The 19061-nt window shown below is 41.7% G+C and overlaps 1 protein-coding gene across 5 annotated transcripts in view; it reads left to right on the forward strand.

Moving 5' to 3' along the window:
• Positions 1–19061, forward strand: part of U2SURP (U2 snRNP associated SURP domain containing) — a 73413-nt gene that overhangs the window by 19443 nt on the left and 34909 nt on the right. For 4 of the 5 annotated variants that reach the window (XM_061636937.1, XM_061636938.1, XM_061636940.1 and 1 more), the window contains exons 10-19: positions 560–725; positions 5951–6162; positions 7666–7709; positions 12648–12752; positions 13333–13399; positions 13490–13653; positions 14014–14176; positions 14652–14731; positions 17370–17457; positions 18400–18522. In XM_061636937.1, the coding sequence (XP_061492921.1) occupies positions 560–725; positions 5951–6162; positions 7666–7709; positions 12648–12752; positions 13333–13399; positions 13490–13653; positions 14014–14176; positions 14652–14731; positions 17370–17457; positions 18400–18522 (1212 nt within the window). Of the gene's footprint in view, positions 1–559; positions 726–5950; positions 6163–7665; positions 7710–12647; positions 12753–13332; positions 13400–13489; positions 13654–14013; positions 14177–14651; positions 14732–17369; positions 17458–18399; positions 18523–19061 lie in introns of those variants that run through there. The other variant, XM_061636941.1, reaches the window with a different exon arrangement.

A 19061-nucleotide genomic window follows, 5' to 3' on the forward strand; every position in this document is an offset into this window, starting at 1 on the left:
AAGACATTGGTGGAGCTAAATAGCCAGCATTCCTGTGTCATGCATAAAAACCATAGCCCCTTTTCCCCACTTCCACGCCCTGTTGATACCTTTCCTGTAATTCTCTCTGCTTTGAGATTAACCTTTCCCTTGTGGATTCATTCTCTTCCTCTTCTCCCTCTCCTTAATTCCTTCTTCCTGCTATGTCTGGGGAAGAGTGGCCAACTCTTTTTCCCCACACAGCCCAGGCTTTTGGACCAGCATATATGTGCAGCCTTTTCACCATCCATTTCTATTTCTTGGGTTAAGTTGAGGGATAAATTGCCGCATGCTATGTCAATAGACAAGGAAGTCAATCTGTTGCAAGTTAAAGATATTGCTAGCTACAGTAGACTTGTATGTCTTACGGCTGGTTCCAAACCATGGCTTGGTGCTATGAGAATGAGCCTTCAATGTGTCTCAGGCTTATTCATGGCATCATAATACTTTTGTAATACACAGTCCTTCAACTGTTTTCGTCTTGCATCAAGTTGAAACGAAATACTTATAGTTCATTCTGGTTTCTTCCCATTTCCTATAGATGAATGAAGAGATGTTATGTCAAGAATTTGGACGCTTTGGGCCTCTAGCAAGTGTCAAAATTATGTGGCCAAGAACGGATGAAGAAAGAGCAAGAGAGAGGAATTGTGGATTTGTTGCATTCATGAATAGGAGAGATGCTGAACGTGCATTAAAGAATTTAAACGGTAATAGAGGATTTTGAAATAACTTCAACAGATGTTTCCCAAAGTATTTGGAGACGCAATATCTTTTTTTTTTTTTTAGTGGAAATTAATTGGGGGGAGAAACTATTTTAGGTGTGCTCCTTTTTTTTTTCATTGTGAGGCTCTCTGTATTAAAAAAAAAAAGACCTCCCTGAGCCAACTGTCTGAGCATCAGGCTTGATGACTTTTCTTGTGGCAGTTAGTCATTCCCTTATGTGGGGCTCAAGCCAATCAAAGGAGTAGGGTGGGAGTGCATTTGGAATGCATTTCAAGATACCAGAGGAAGCAGTCTAGGAAAGGAAAAAAAGGGAAAATAAAATAGAAGATTTATGTACAGCCTGTGCAAGTATATTGGGCACTTCATGAAAATAAGTTGAGTGGGTATACAGTTGTTAAATGTTAGATGTTGAAGGCATATGAATGATACTGCTTGCATTAGTTATGAGTTGCATCGGTAGGAGTTGGGTAGAATCTGGTATACCCCAATATCTCCTTGTCTCTCTTTAAAGAGTGGCAGATTTGCATAAAAACCTTGAAGAAGAGGTGATGCTAGTAGCCATTAGCGAAATTACTAGTTTTCAGATTCCCTGATGTCTTTCAAATATCTTTGAAATTGTTTAGCACTTACAGATAGTTGCAAAATAATAAAACCAGACCAAAAATGCATTCTTCATGTACGAATTGTCTGAAATGCAAAAGCTTTAGTGTTGCAATAGTACTAGTATTACATCTTTTAGATGTAATAAAGTATTACTATATTGGCTAGTATTTAGAGCCTGTAATGCTTAGTTATTGTAGACATAGTGGGCGGTTTTCTGCTAGTGCTAGAGTTAATGCAAACGCGATGGGGTTCCTCCATCCCCCCACAGGGCTGTGGAGTCGGTACGCCAAACCTTCAACACCTCTATTTTTCTACTGTCTGACTCCTTCATAAATGGCAAGTGTATATTAACTAGTAATAACAAATTTACTGTAGTAAAATGGTAGCACAAGGCATTTCATCACCACCACGTGAATCATCAGGCTAGATTGATAGAACATAAAATATATTTATTTGATTAAAATTTCTGAACAAGAAACCTTTCCTAAATTCCTATAAAAGTTTTTATTTTGAGGCTGGAGTCGGAGTCGGTACATTTCTACCGACTCCGATTCCACCCAAAATTGCTTCCGACTCTAACTCCACAGCCCTGTCCCCCCACATGCCCTGCATTGTCCTCAGATCTGTTCTGGAGTGTTGGGAACCTTCAGAACAGATTTAGGGGGAGGACAGGGGGAGATAATTTTCTTTGCCTAATGTCTTTGCCTAATGTATCAGCCTTGCGCTGATACACTGATTGCCTTAGAACTACATTGAAAACAACCCAGTATGTGTAGGCAGATTCTTAATACTGTGGTACAGAAAACATCGCTCATCCACGACATGATCGTGGATGAGAACGCAGACCTAATGTGTATTACGGAAACCTGGCTGGATGAGGCCTCAGCTCCTGTGCTTGAGGCCATGTGTCCAGCCGGTTTCCAGTACGCGCAGCTGCCGAGGATTGGTAGGCGGGGAGGGGGAGTGGCAGTCATATACCGGGGGTCCTTGAGTTTTGCCAGACTCCCTCTCCATGAGACCAAGTTTGTTGACTGCATGTGCTGGAGGTTGGGCCCTAAGGGCAGTTTAGGGATCCTGCTTGTGTACCGCCCATCCCGCTGCACAGCTGCCTCCTTGACCGAGGTGCTCGAGGTTGTCTCGGGCGTGCGGGTTCTCTCCCCCAACCTTTTGGTTTTGGGGGACTTTAACCTGCATGCCGAGGCAGCTCTCATAGGAGCTCCTCGGGATTTCATGGAAACCATGACTTCCTGGGAACTGCACCTTAGTAATTTTGGGCCCACCCATGTAGCCGGTCATGCTCTGTCAGGAGGATGAGCTGGGCTCCTGGGGGGTTGTCAGAAGAGGATTCAAATGGCTGGCAGAGTGAGGAGGGAGGAACTTACCCTCTGTGGAGCGAAGCCGAAACAGAGGACATGCCAGAGATAGGGTCGCCTAGCAACGGGGAGCCTGAGAGCCTTGAAGTTTTAGAATCCCCCCCAGACATTCCCAGGCCCTCCCTTCTCCGCAGGTCAGAGCAAGAGGGAGGGCTGATCACAGCAGAAAGGCGGAGAGATGGTTTACCCTCAGCTCCTCCTTTATCACCTATAGGGGAATCGGACACTTCAGAAGAGGAGGAGGTGATGCCTCCCCCCTCACCACGCACACGCAGACGGTTGAAAAGACAGGAGAGAAGGGGGGGAAGGCGGGCAGTACCTGAGGGGGAGTTAAGGAGGAGCGAAAGGTTGCGTGCCCGTTTAGCCCCTTCTTAAAGAACAGGCGGGAAGCAGCCCCTTGCTCTGTCAACTTTCTCCCAATGTCGCAGGACCTGTATCCCTGTATTGCTTCATGAGAAAGCGCAGTCTTTGTTGGACATTACTCTAATAAAACACGAATTAACTACAACCTCTGGTCTGGTTCCTGAGTCGCATCCTGGGCCTGACATGCTCTTGACCTTGTGTTTGTCTCGGGGGGAGGGGGGAAGAAGTGCTCTGAAAATGGGGGCTGTTTCTTCGAACCCCGTGTCATGGTCAGATCACTATCTGGTGAACATGGACCTCTCATTGCCGCACACCCTCCGCAGGGGAAAGGGACCTATTAGGATGGTCTGTCCCAGACGCCTGATGGAGCCAAAAGGATTCCTGAATGCCCTGGGAGATTGGGAGCCGTCAGAAGGTCGCCCGGTCGAAACCCTGGTGACAGAGCGGAATAGGGAGATCACCAGGGCAATAGACTGGGTGGCTCCGAAACGTCCTCTCCCCCTGAATAGAACTCAGATTGCACCCTGGTATACACCACGCTTACGGGGTCTGAGGCAGGAGGTGAGACGACTAGAGCGCCGGTGGCGGAAATCTCGCTCCGAAAACGATCGGACACTGGTTAGAGCAGCAATAGCTGCCTATCAAGTGGCAACAAAGGCAACAAAGAAGGATTTCTTTGCTGCCTCTATTGCATCCGCAGAGTGTTGTTCCAGGAGGTTGTTCCAAGTGGTCCGAAGCCTGGTCGGTCCAGTTGCGCAGGAACCCTTGGAGCATTCTAAAGCCTCCTGTGACACATTTGCCAAACACTTTGCTGATAAAATCGAGCGCCTGAAGAACACGATTCCGTACGCCGTGGACACAGGAAGTGGGCCAGAGTCGGCCAGTTGCATTCCGGTCCGGTGGGATCAGTTTCAGCCTCTTCCCTCTGAGGAAGTGGACAAGGTGCTCTCTACTGTGAGGCCGACCACCTGTCTGTTTGACCCTTGCCCTACGTGGCTCATTGTGGGCTGCAAAGAGAGACTGAGTGAAGGGATCAAGGCAGTGGTAAATGCTTCCTTGGAAGAGGGTGCACTGCCATTAGCCCTTTAGGAGGCAGTAATCAAGCCCATTCTGAAAAAGTCCTCCTTGGATCCCCAAGAGTTGAACAACTTTCGCCCAGTCTCTAATCTACCATTTTTGGGCAAGGTGATCGAGCAAGTGGTGGCCACACAGCTACAGTCACACTTGGATGAAGCAGATTATTTAGATCCATTCCAATCGGGCTTCAGGACTGGACATGGAACTGAAACAGCCTTGGTCGCTCTGGTGGATGATTTGAGGAGGGCGTTGGATAGGGGAGAACATGCCTTCCTCGTCCTCCTGGATCTCTCAGCGGCCTTCGATACCGTTGACCACGGTATCCTCTTGGATCACCTGGAGGGAATGGGAATAGGGGGCACTGTTTTACAGTGGTTCCATTCCTATCTCTCAGACAGGCACCAACGGGTGGCACTGGGAGATGAGGTTTCAGACCCTTGGCCTCTCAATTGTGGTGTGCCACGGGGTTCTATCCTCTCTCCCATGCTATTTAACATCTATGTAAAGCCGCTGGGGGCCATCATCAGGAGATTTGGGTTGCAGTGTCACCAATATGCGGATGACACTCAGCTCTATCTCTCATTTAAGTCCTCACCAGAGTTGGCTGTGGAGACCATTTCCAAGTGCCTGGAGTCCGTAAGTGAATGGATGGGAGGTAATAGGCTGAAACTGAACCCCGACAAGACCGAGGTACTGCTTGTGGGAGACAAGAGGAGGTTGGGTGATATTGACCTGGTGTTAAATGGGGTAAGATTGCCCCTAAAGGACCAGGTTTGCAGCCTCGGGGTCATTGTTGACTCCCAGCTGTCCATGGAGGCTCAGGTTTTGGCAGTGAGCTGGGCAGCTTGGTATCAATTACATCTAATACAGAGGCTGCGTCCCTACCTTCCTGTCCATCTCCTCCCACGGGTGGTCCATGCCCTGGTCTCCTCTCGCTTAGACTACTGTAATGCGCTCTACGTTGGGTTACCCTTGAAAACGGTCCGGAAATTACAGCTGGTACAGAATGCGGCGGCACGTTTGATTAAGAACAGCTGCCGCCGTGATCATATCACTCCAGTGCTAGAAGATCTGCACTGGTTACCAGTTGTTTACCGGGCCCAATTCAAGGTGTTGGTATTAACCTTTAAAGCCCTACACGGTTTTGGTCCAGTTTATCTAAAGGAGCGCCTCCAGCATCATCAAATATGCCGCCTGACGAGATCAGCCTCACAAGACCTTCTCTCGGTCCCGCCAGTTAAAACAGCTAGGCTGGTGCGGACCAGAGAGAGGGCATTCTCGATTGTGGCCCCCACCCTCTGGAATTCTCTGCCATGTGACCTTCGCCATGCCCCCTCCCTGGTAGGTTTCCGCTTAGAATTGAAAACCTGGCTGTTTAGGCGGGCCTACGGGACTTTTCGGTAATCTAGTTTTATTCTGTAAAGATGTGGGTGGATTTAGATTAAGTAGAGTTTGATGTTGTATTTGTATTTATATGTTATTTTAATTTTCTGTACGTCGCCTAGAGTGGCCGTTAATTCGGCCAGATAGGCGACTTAGAAATAAAATTTTATTATTATTATTATTATTTTTCTTAAGGATTAGAAGCATACATTTCTCTTAAAAAATCTCAGAGTATGTGATTTACGGAGAGAATTTGTGTTTTGACAGCAGGCAACATTGATTCTTGGATAATATATACTTGGTAAAATTAATAAGTGAGCTTTAATGTGGATATCACCTATTTTCACTGAAATACTGATATTGCTATCAACCTACATGTTTCTCAATCAATGTAATCTTTCATTTGCCAGGCAAGATGATCATGTCTTTTGAAATGAAACTAGGCTGGGGCAAAGCTGTTCCTATTCCTCCACATCCTATATACATTCCTCCTTCAATGATGGAGCATACTCTCCCACCACCACCTTCGGGACTGCCATTTAATGCTCAGCCCAGAGAGAGATTGAAGAACCCTAATGCTCCAATGTTGCCACCACCAAAAAACAAGGAGGATTTTGAGAAGGTAAAAAATCAAGCATGGCCATCCCTCATCTTATAAATGCTAAAGCTATGGTAGTCTTTAAAATTGCTTTTGTAGAATTGCACTGTGCAGTTATTAGCTAAAACTGAATTGTTCCCTGCCTTAGCTTAAGGAGCCTCATTTCTGAGGCATTGCCTTGGTTTGTTTAAGCCACAGAATTGGGCCTTGTTTTTCATTGAACTTTTAAATCTGGCCACTGTGGTTTTCCCCCTCCACACTCCCTGGGTTTTTTTCTCCTATGTCCCCCTTTTTGGTAGCTGCCAGATTTGCAGTATCTAAATTATTTCATTTTAGAGACTAAATTTTAAATCCAGGCAGATAAATTACCACTAAAATGAGCTCACAAATAGTTTTTATGAAGAAAATTATTTCAGACATTGAGTCAGTCGTTGAAGATAGGTGTGAAGTCAGAATGTCAGGATATTTAAAAGGATATTAGTCTTTAGTAAATGGTAAGTATCTCTTAAACACAAGTTAAAGGTCACATTGATTTAATACTTTGTAAGGTTTCTTAGGGTTGGAAACGAGGAGCCAGTTCAAATGTAACATTCCTGATTGAATTGATAGCAGGCTGCAAAGTTGTGTGCTCTTTCCCCCTTCCCTTTCTGAAGTGGAAATAACCACTCTTGGCCTTAACCACGGTTAACTGCTGCATTAATAACAATGTTAATTGTGGTTAAGGCTACCCAGGGATCCCTCCCCCAAGCAGGATCTGAAACAAAATGTCCAAGCTGGATTCAAATCCTGGTTAAGCGAGAGCCCTTAACTAGCCTCAGTATTACTTGCAGATGTAATGCTTAGCTGTGGCTAAACCCAGTGGTATAGGTTATGGGGAATTCAATCTTCATAAAGGAGAGAATGGAAAAGAGCACATAATTGCACAGCCTGATCATTTAAGCACGGCTAAGCAATCATAAACATTAGTTTGTACAGGACCAAAGTAGTAAATAGAAGAAAAGATGATTTAATATTTTTTTTACATTGGCCTTCATCCAGGAAGCCCTTTCATATGCATGCAGTGGACTTGCCAGGGCACAGTAGGGTTTTGATTCTTTAAAATTTCTTCAAAGTCTTTTTCCTGTGCTGTACTGGAAAGCTGTTTCTAAGACTTGAGGCATTTGGAAATGGCTACTGATGCAGTAAGAATGGCTACTGCTATTCTTAAAGTAACAACCCTACTGTGTGCACAGATCCTCCTAGTCCTCTGGATTGCTGCCATTATCAGTATAGTACCTATTCAGTGCATTGATGTGCATTCTGTCAGGAATGTTCTTGTACTTTGAAATTAGTGAACCTTTTGTGGTTCGCTGCACACAGCCATTTGCTCTTTATGTAAATGCGTAGTGTATAACTTCGCAGCAGTGATTGCCTGCAGAACTTGTGATAGATGTGTAGTATTTTCAATGCATATGTATTTTTTGCTTGTTACTTGTTAACAATACTCACATATTCTATGTTTATTATCTGATGTGACTTCATATACAGACTCTGTCGCAAGCCATAGTCAAAGTGGTTATCCCAACAGAAAGGTACATGTTTTTCTTTATTATTACTGATCTAAATATAGAAAATATCCCCTTTGGAATTTTACAGAAAAAGTGTGATGTTGAGGAAAAGCTTACACTTGACTGAGCAATGGTTTATTATACTACCTATATAGTAAGTGAGAATGCTGGGTCTATATTAATATTGAGGTTTCGTTTATTATAACCAGTATTTCAGTTCAGATGAAGATTTTAAATGGATTATATATGGAATTATTTTTACAGGTGGACATGAAGACTAGTGTACGTCAGTAAAATTCTCAGTGGTATTAGACTAATTGATAGCTTAATGGTGGTATAGCAATACAGCCTCACTTATCCAGATAGCTTGGGAGCGTCCAATAAATTTTGCGGGTCTAACCTGTGGCCCTCCAGATGTTGCTGGACTCACAACTCTCATCAGCTCTGGCCAGCATGACCAATGATCAGGGATGATGGGAGTTGTGCTCCAACAACACTTTGAGAGCCACAGGTTAGATACTACTGCTCAACTATACAGAAGATCAGAAAAATAGAAATGCTGCTTATGCTGTCAGATGCTTTCATGGAGGGTGTCAAATTAGGATCATCGGGAGACTCAGTTATTACTGCAGGGAAGAGGTATTCTTTTGTGTAATAAGGCTATAGCTTATTCCTAAGTAATGGTGTTATTCTTCTCCAAGTTAGAACTCTTGTTTTCTAGAACTGTCTAAACAGCGCAGATAGCCACATAGCCCTGTGATCTCCTGATACAGAGTGTGCAATTTATGTTTAGAGTAGTGTTAAGTGCTAGGCATACCCTTGCTCAGCCAAGCATAAAATTCTTCTCAAACATAGCAACACAAACATTTAATTAAAAAAGAAAAAAGAGCACCAAAGAATTCCAAATTCTCTTTGACATTGGCCTTGGTGAGCAACACCAGCTGAACTGTCTGCGGCAGCGGGGGACCAGGAAAACATCATGGGATGGATTGGGAAAGTATACAGTTTTTGACCAGACATTGGTACGATCAGCTCCAATTAATGTGGTTTTATTATAACTGAAAGCCTTTTTTGTTGGCCAACTTAATGTTTGAGATTTTTAAACTATCATCCTATCATGCTACACTGTTTTTTGTCATGAACATTTGCAGTTCGTTTGTAGCAAGGCTGTAAGCTTTTAAGAGAGCAATGGAAACATCATTTCCATACTGTACATAGTAGTAATGTAGAGGAGTTGCAAATTCCATTGTTGGGAGTACTATTACTATGGAATAGTTGAGATGGGCCAATAGAACATTTGCAAATCTTTCGATTTTTTGTTGGTTAGCATTGAAATGAGTATTTCATTATCTTTAGAAAATGTAGTGCTCCAAATTTTGCTCACTGCAGCATTTTAGAGTCTGTGCCATAGAAAGTATTCCTATGCACTTCTGTGACTGTATTTGAAAATATTACTGAATTAACATTTTGAGCTGCCTCCTAGAAATTCTGTTGATATGATTTTGGTGAAATTGTTAATGAAGAATTCCAGGACATGTTTTGATCTAGTTGGGGTCTCTTAACATTTCCAGTAAAGTTGTTTTATCAGTAACACTGTTTGGCAACCAGAATGTAGAACATTAGCTTTAAACAGTAGGCAGTGGTAAAACAGCAGTTCCTTTTTAACAAGTTAGGCATCCTATCCTGTTGTCGCTTCCGAGTATGATGCAAAGTTCTCCGTAAAAAACTTCATTTGCGGTATGCTGGTATACAAAGAAAACACGTTTGGGAGAAAACACAATACAACTTTGGCATGTACCAAAGGAATGCAAAGAAAAGAGTCCAGTTTGTGCTATGGGAAGAGTGGATCACCATCTGGGCTTATTGTGAAGCTTAGCCCTAAATCACAGAAACTTGCCCTATAGGGTGCAGTAGCTTTGAGGAGGGTTTTCATAAAACAGGTCCTGTGGGCAATGGTGTAGCAATGGTAAAATTATTGTCCCTGTCATAAAACTTGGCTTTCTGGTTTGATAATCAAGATTGAATGCCTTCCTTCAGAAAAAGACTTGAGCAAAATCTGAAGTGGATTTAGTCAGAAGTTCTCTAGGTCTTACTCCATACTAAGTGTGTTTAGAATTGCAAGACTTGAAAGAAAAGAAAATAAGGGAAAATGCTCCTTGATCATAGCTTTAAAACTGAATCTCTGCTGGGAAACTTGGAATGCTATATTTTTATAGGCTGCCCTATAACAAAAAGGTACCTAGCCAGCTCAAAAAATAAAAATAAAAATATTAAGCTAAATACAAGAACAATACAATAAAGGAGATGTAAATGTACTACCTTCAAGTCGATTCCGACTTATGGAGACCCTGTGAATAGGGTTTTCATGAGGCCGAGAGGCAGTGACTGGTCCAAGGTCACCCAGTGAGCTCATGGCTATGTGGGGATTCCAATCCTGGTCTCCCAGGTCGTAGTCCAACACCTTAACCACTACACCACACTGCAGCATTAAAACACCAGATATGATCAAAGACAGACAAAAGAGCAGATAAGAAAAATCACAAAGTTAGGACAGCTGCAACATGATTTCAAAAGGTCTCAGAAAATAAGGTCTCTGAGTGGTGACAAAAGACCATTAACATAGACACCATGTGTGTGCCTCTGTGGATGGCGTTCTATAACCGGGGTGCCATTACTGAAAGGCCCTTTCTTCTGTGTACGTGAGATATGCTCAGGTGGGACTGGAGTACCCCCTAGTTGTTGAAGTCAGGAATTGCTGTTGTCATCCAAAAGCTTCATCTGAAGCTATTTCCAAGTATTGAAGTCCCAAAGTCTCTTAATGGTCAAAACCAAAATTGACTTCCTTGCGTTGGTATTTTCAAATACAGTTTGCTTATGCTCAAATATACTTTCCACTTGAGACTTTCAGAAAACTGCAGTGAATAAAATGATTACTAAATTATTTGGAATATGTGTTGAGCAGCTGTTCTAGGATGATCGTAGAAAATTAAGCTGAACTGAGGATAAGACTTACAGGCTGCTTCTAGTAGTTAACAGCATGTTTTAACTGTAGTGAGAATAGTGCTAGTATTCATAAAGGTAAGGACTAGATTTTTCTTTTTATTTAAGTTGTCAAACAGATGTGCATTATTACCTGTGAGCAATTAATATTAAGATTAGACAAAGTCCTAATATGAATTTTATGCACATTGAAAATTCATGAAAACATTTAAGCTGATTATAACACTTAGGAATAATTGTAGTTTTAAAATACTGGGACATGCATCTTGCTTAGTTGAGTGTGGTAGAGAGCCAATACTACCTTGATTTAATGGAAATGACATTTATGGTAGGATAAAATTGGGGTGACGGGGGGAAAATGAACTGCTTTTATTCTAGCACCTCGTATGTATTGTGAAGTCTGTCTTGGTATATAACTGAGCAGCCCAACCCAGTGAGGCCCTTTTCATGTGCAAATGAGTATGCATGTGCAATGGGCTTTAGTATGGGTATTTAATACCTACCCCTCATAGCGTAATGGACTTCTTTTTAAATTCTGGAAAGCATAAACTGCAGTTTACATCATAGCATGAGGTACTGTTATTCCGCAAAGTTTATTTTAAAAAAACAACTACCACCACCACCCCACACCCATTGCACGTGGATCTCTTTGCTCTTCTCTGGATTGGGGTCAAAGGCTTGGGTCTGAATATAAATTAATTTAATGAACTTCATGGAAGAAAGTTTCTCATCTCCTCCTCTTCCTACAGTCTCCTGCACTCCCTAAAAAGCCTCTCTGGAGGGTTGGGGTGGGGGAGCTCCTCAGCAGTGTTGGATGGCATTAGAAGCTTTTCCTTTCGTGAATTGGCCAACTGGGTTTTGGCTGTTCCCCCTCACCACCACCACAACCAGAAGTCCCCTACACCTCATCCCACATTGTTGAGGAGAGGCCCTGACATTCCAGAGAAACTTTCTGGGAAACTCAGATGGCTACAGAGGGAGGAGGGAACAAGCAACTTACTTTCCATGAACTTTCTTATCTTAGGATCTAAGCAAATCTGGGAAATTTCAAAATTAAGAACTGCTCTTTCTATATTGTAATAGTTCAATAATTTTTTTTACTATTTCTCACTAGTTGTCTTACATCTTGAATGCAATTTGAAATGCTTAATGATTTGAATTTCTTTAAATTCTACTTGGTAAAGAAGTATAACTGTATATGGGACTTCAAACGTGTGGCTCATTAACTGTTACTAAATGGAATGTTGTCATTAATGATGACTTCCTGGCATTAGTTTTAAACACTTGAAGAAAATAATTCTTCCTAATGTCCTTTAACATAAAATGCTATCCTATCCAAGGAACTGATTATGATCAAATCCTTATCCACTCAGCTTTTAGCACTGCTGAAGCTTAAGTTCCCAGACTATTTCCTGCCCCCCATTGTATTTTGATTGTTAGTATTTGTACACATAACTGTGCATCAAGTTTTTTAGTCAACATTTAATTTTTTATTGGGCTTAAACAGATTTTATCAAGCATTGTTTCAAGCATTTTTGAGCACAGTATTGACTTACAGTGCAATCCTATGCATGTCTCCTCAGAAGTAAGCCCCATCAAGTTCCAGTAGACTTACTGTCTGCTAGTGTGCATAGGACTGCAATATTATATTTAGAAACGACTAACACACCATTTTTATAGCATTGTATTAGTCTTGATTCAGGAAAAATGAGCAACTAATTGGGAAAAAGTTACTGGAATTATATTATAAATATAAATGCTTGAGCCACAGGGCTTTCTACTACAGTTTCATTTTTGCCCATCATTGACGGTTAGAACACTGCTCCAAATTTTTAAATTGTATAAATCTTCTTAACTGTACAGGAAAAATAATCTTCTCCATTTATTAATACCTTAGGTGGAGTGTAGTTTGTTTAGTGTTAGGTCTGAATCAATTTTTCTTTAACTGTGTTGTTGTTGTAGGAATTTGCTTGCGCTGATACATCGAATGATAGAGTTTGTGGTGCGTGAAGGACCTATGTTTGAAGCCATGATTATGAACAGAGAAATCAACAATCCAATGTTCAGGTGGTTATTTCTGTTCTACTTCTGTTCAGTATTGAGCAGTACTATCTGTATTGCATGTACTGTTGTTGTTGCTGCAGTACTGTTGGTGTTGCATGTAGTTAATCATAGGGATTGGTACAAATGCCCCATACTACTTAAGCCAATCTTTTCATAAACAGAAGATGAGGTTGTAAAGCTATGTGTGGAACGTACTTTTATATACTGAAGGTGGGGCTCAGATGATTGACTGTTCCCCCCCCCTTTTTTTTACGGCACATAGAAAAGTAACCTAACCTTTTATTTGACATGCCAGTTCTTTGTTTATATGAATCCTTTTTTAATGATGGAGGAATAGTGCATCATGTGAACATTCACCTGTAGTCTGAACTGGTATAGTTCAGGCACAGATTTAAAGTCGCACCTGCTGCTTATTAGAACGAAGTCTTGTAAAAGTGAATTTTGTTGGGTACATATTCTGGTAGGGGTGTGCTATAGCGTCAGAAACCTTTGTGTTTTTGTTTGGAGGCTTCTCCTTATGTTAGCACTTGACTATGGTCTCAGTAGAAGCATGCTTTGATTTCACACTTTGCTTTTTGTTTAGGTTTTTATTTGAGAACCAGACTCCAGCCCATGTATACTACAGATGGAAGCTTTATTCAATTCTGCAGGTAATTTTTTTTAACTTCTAATACTAACTTCTAATTTCTAAAATTACCTATGGTAACAGATTGGTGGCTTTGACCATGTTTCTTTGTTAGGGTGAATCGCCAACCAAATGGAGGACTGAAGACTTCCGTATGTTTAAAAATGGATCATTTTGGAGACCACCTCCTTTAAATCCATATCTCCATGGGATGTCAGAAGAACAAGAGCCTGAAGCATTTGTAGAGGAACCTAGCAAGAAGGGTGCACTTAAGGAGGAGTAAGCATCTTTAAAGTACCTAATATATCATCTTTTCATCTAGACAAATTATAGCTCATCTGCGCCATTCCACTGTGTTTAGATAGGAGCTAACTCAAATTCCAGTTTGTGGAAGAGCTGCGCAACTTTCTTGAAAGTGTTTCTTAGAAGTAACTAATTTCTAAACATCGCCATTTCCCCTCCTTTGAGTACAGATGAAAATGATAAATTACTACTAAAATTATCTCGTCTCTGTAAAAATGTATTGCAGATTGTTCTCGATTATTGTGACTCTGAAGTAGAATGTTCAGTAAGGCTCATTTATAAATATACAGAAAAGGTGTTGCAAAGTTTTCTAAAAATTTGAAACTGGAATTTTAGACAGAGGGACAAGTTAGAGGAAATCCTGCGTGGGTTAACACCGCGTAAGAATGATATTGGAGATGCAATGGTTTTCTGTCTTAATAATGCTGAAGCTGCTGAAGAAATTGTAGACTGCATTGCTGAGTCACTGTCCATCTTGAAGACTCCACTTCCTAAAAAGGTATGACTCATCTCTCTCAACAGTTTTTCTTTATAACTTTGTGCATTGTTGATTGACACTGATGAATTGGCAGCAAATATATATAATAAAAACCAGATATAAAAGAATTTTCTTTACTGTAGTTGTAACATTTCATAATATCCAATTTTTTTCCTGTGCTTTCCCTCTTTTCTTTGTTTTTTAATTGACAGAGGTGTCTGCTTTCAGACAGATTGGATCAACTGTTCATGAAAAATCTTTCTACAGAAGTTGGACATTAATGTTTTTGTGTTGAACTTCTGATAATTTGGTGTTTTGCAGCAGCAGTTGATATCATGTACCTTTGAATACGCTTTTTTAAAAAGCTGTTGGTGTGCTATTCTCTAAGATGGCAACATCAACTGGATTTTCATGGCTTTATGCTACTGCTATTGGTATAAGATAACTTATTTTATTTGGAATAGTAACACTGGTAACAATTCTGTTTTCTTCGTAGATTGCAAGATTATATTTGGTGTCTGATGTGCTGTACAATTCTTCTGCAAAAGTTGCCAATGCTTCATATTACAGAAAATTGTAAGTATCGACATTTTAAACTTTAAAAAACCCCTTAGATTTAGAAGTTTGCATGTGCTACCTAGTAGTACTGTCTGGTACCTTGACATAATCTACAGGATTGTCAGGGCCATTCTTACTAAGATGTTTGTACTGCCCATTGATAAATGGCATTTGTATCTCCTCACCATTTGTTCCTCCCTCCCAGCCAGCTTAAAACTATTTAACTTTACCTTGTAGCATGCACTTGATATTAAAGTAGGGTTAATTATTTTATTTATTTTATTTTATTCAGCTTATATCCCGCCCGACTAGCAAACAGCTCTCTGGGCAGCAAACATAGAAACATATACAATAATAAAATTACAAGATCAATATAACAAATATAAAAGTACATCATCTAAAATACCAATTACATTTACATAAATAACTTAGATTAAAATGCCTCAGAGAAGAGAAAGGTTTTAACCTGGCACCGAAAAGATAATAGTGTCGGCGCCAGGCGTACCTCCTCGGGGAGACTATTCCACAATTCGGGGGCCACCACTGAGAAGGCCCTAGATCTTGTTACTACCCTCCGGGCCTCCCTATGGGTCGGGACCCGGAGGAGGGCCTTCGTAGTAGACCGTAGTGTACGAGCCGGTTCATAACGGGAGAGGCGTTCCTGCAGGTATCGTGGTCCCGCGCCGTATAAGGTATAGGTTAATACCAACACTTTGAATCTGGCCCGGTAGCATATTGGAAGCCAGTGCAGGTGAGCCAGAACAGGTGTTATATGCTCAGACCGCTTAGTTCTTGTTAGCAGTCTGGCCGCCGTATTTTGCACTAGCTGTAGCTTCCGAACCATCTTCAGAGGTAGCCCTACGTAGTAGTACATTGCAGTAGTCCAAACGTGAGGTTACCAGAGCATGAACCACTGATGTAAGGTCCTCCTTACTCAGATAGGGACGTAGCTGGGCTACCAACCGAAGTTGGTAAAACGCATTCCGTGCCACCGAGGCTACATGGGCCTCGAGTGATAGGGAAGAGTCTAAAACGACTCCCAAACTACGAACCTGATCCTTTAGGGGGAGTGTAACCCCGTCCAGGACAGGGTATGTATCCACCATCTGACCAGAGAAACCATCCACCAGCAGCATCTCAGTCTTATCCGGATTGAGTCTCAGTTTGTTAGTTCTCATCCAGTCCATTGTCGCGTCCAGACAACGGTTCAGCACATCGACCACCTCACCTGAAGATGAAAAGGAGAAGTAGAGCTGCGTGTCATCAGCGTACTGATGACAACGCACTCCAAAACTCCGGATGACTGCACCCAACGGCTTCATATAGATATTAAAGAGCATGAGAGACAAGACCGAACCCTGCGGGACCCCATATTGGAGAACCCACGGGGTCGAGCAATGTTCCCCAAGTATTATCTTCTGGAGACGGCCCGCCAAGTAGGAGCGGAACCACTGCCAAGCAGTGCCTCCAACACCCAACTCCACAAGCGTCTCCAGAAGGATACCATGGTCGATGGTATCAAAAGCCGCTGAGAGATCAAGGAGAATCAACAGAGTTACACTCCCTCTGTCTCTCTCCCGATATAGGTCATCACACAGGGCGACCAAGGCCATCTCAGTGCCAAAACCAGGCCTGAAACCCGATTGAAATGGATCTAGATAATCGGTTTCATCCAATAGCGCCTGGAGCTGGTCAGCAACCACTCGTTCCAAGACCTTGCCCAAGAATGGAACATTTGCCACTGGTCTATAGTTGTTAAAGTCCTCTGGGTCCAAGGAAGGTTTTTTCAGGAGTGGTCTCACCGCCGCTTCTTTCAGACAGCCAGGGACCACTCCCTCTCGTAAAGAGGCATTTATCACTTCCTTGGCCCAGCCAGCTGTTCCATCCTTGCTAGTTTTTATAAGCCAAGAGGGGCAAGGATCAAGTACCGAAGTGGTTGCACATACCTGTCCAAGCACCTTGTCCACGTCCTCGAACTGAACCGACTGAAACTCATCCAACAAAACATGACTAGACTGTGTTCCAGATACCTCATTAGGACTAACTGTCATAAAATGGGAATCTAGGTCCCGACGAATGCATAAGATCTTATGCTGGAAGTGCTTAGCAAACTCATTACAGCGGGCTACCGATGTATCTACCATGTCCTGTGGGCCAGGGTGGAGTAGCCCTCGGACAACTCTAAAAAGCTCCGCTGGGTGGGAGAGAGATGACTTAATAGTGGCGGCGAAATGTTGTTTCTTCGCCGCCCTCACCGCACCTACATACCGCTTGGTAGAAGCACAAACCAGCGCATAATTGCATTCGTCGGGAGTTCGTCTCCAACTCCGCTCAAGCCGTCTCCTATCTTGCTTCATCGCTCTTAGCTCCGGAGTATACCAAGGAGCTGTATGAGCTCTACAAAGGGGAGGGCGCGCATACATGTACTCTGTGTTTTGAAAGGCTGGAAGGGATACAACAATTTTTCACATTTGTAGTAACTATTCTACAGTCCTAAATATTTTATTCATGAAGCTAATTTGAGACCTACTCCTAAATAGGTGTGTTTGGGGGCCTCTTTATAATTGCAAAATTGGGGGCAAGTTGTAAATTGTAAGGTGTCACTGTGAGTTACTTCATACTGCAGAGTCTTAATATATGGCAATTTTCATTTCAGTTTTGAGACAAAACTATGCCAGATATTCTCTGATTTGAATGCTACCTATCGAACAATACAAGGCCATTTACAGTCTGAAAACTTTAAGGTATGCACATGATTATTTAATGAATTTGTTTACTGCAGTCCAATAAGTATTTCCAGGGATAAAACAGCAGTCTGTTGTGCCTTGGAGACTAACCAATTTATTGTGGCACGCATTTTTCTGGATTACAGGCCATTTCATCAGATGGATTATATGTAATCCTGAATTTGCAAGCATATATACACTTGTGGTGATGGGTGTGGGTGGATGGGAGACGGAATAAAGAAGAGTGATTCAGAGGGAAATGAAATACTAAACGACAACTAACAGACAGTGACAAGTATCTGGAGACAAAATAGCTGTAGTGACCAATTAAACAAGGTAGCGTTGTTTATAAGTGTAATCTCAATTCTAGCCACAGGTGATACAATTTATCAAGTGTTACAGTTCTGATTCAGCATTTTTCCTTTGAAGTTCCTTTGTTTATATAAAGATATGAAACTATTAATACATAGCACATAATATAAAACAGCAAAAAGAATTAGCATAATAAAAATATTAGTACTAAATGAAAAAAAGCACTTGCTTGGTGCCAAAAAGTCATTAATGTGAGCCTTTCTGGAGAGAAAATCTTGTAAACCTGTCCTTCAATAAATAAAATTCAGCTTGTGCGTACTTTACTTTGAAAATAAAAACTGAATTAAATGTAAATAGTGCAATCTGCATCCCATTACAGATTTGACGCGGACTACAGTTTTTATTGGCTGTTCCCAAAGGGTGGCATCTGAGTTATAGTCAGAGTAGACCCACTGAAATAAATGGATTTAAGTTAGTCATGATCAAATCCATTGATTTCAGTAAGTCTGCTAGTTGGATACCACCCATTAAAACTAGTATGAGTATTCTGGGAGAGACGCAATGCTAAATAGGTTTATGGCATTGTGCTTTGTAATTTTCTTAAAGTACTTCTCAATACAAATGACTAGCATTGTTTACTACTTTTAGCAACGGGTAATGACATGCTTCAGAGCATGGGAAGACTGGGCGATTTATCCAGAACCATTTTTGATCAAACTGCAGAATATTTTCTTGGGGCTTGTAAATATTATTGAAGAAAAGGAAGTAGAGGTAAGTGTGAGATCAGACCCTTACTGGTACTATTGGTGTAGAAGCAAACGAGAATCCGAAGCCTTACAGGTAAGGAAACTGCAGCAGAAGTTTACAGCTGGACTCTAGGGCACGAAGGCATCTCTAGTTTTCCAATGAAATTTCCCTTTGATTTGAAGTTGCATAAATACAATTTCCTCCCTAATATGAATGTTAACATTGTCCATACCTTTGCCTTTGAACTAGCTCATTTACCCCGTTACGTATTGGAATTTGCTTGGAACCTGAAGCACGTGCATTGCCTCTTTATCAGTATTCAGGTGTGTGTGTGTGAGTGAGAGAGAATTTTAAAATACCTGAATGCTTGAGGCGAGCCTCTAACCTCTTCCATATTATGTGGTTACAGTTGGAATTAATGGAATTAAAGACATGTTATCTATAAGGGCATTTGTGCCAAGTATTTGGAAGGTGCCTAAAAGTTGTTGGAGCCAAGAATTTCTGACTTGTGGATAATTTCTCATAGGTGCAAGGAGAAGCAATTTTGAGAAATGTCTATGAGA

This window comes from Rhineura floridana, chromosome 7, assembly GCF_030035675.1.
Source record: "Rhineura floridana isolate rRhiFlo1 chromosome 7, rRhiFlo1.hap2, whole genome shotgun sequence".
In the NCBI taxonomy this organism is placed as follows: Eukaryota; Metazoa; Chordata; class Lepidosauria; order Squamata; family Rhineuridae; genus Rhineura; species Rhineura floridana.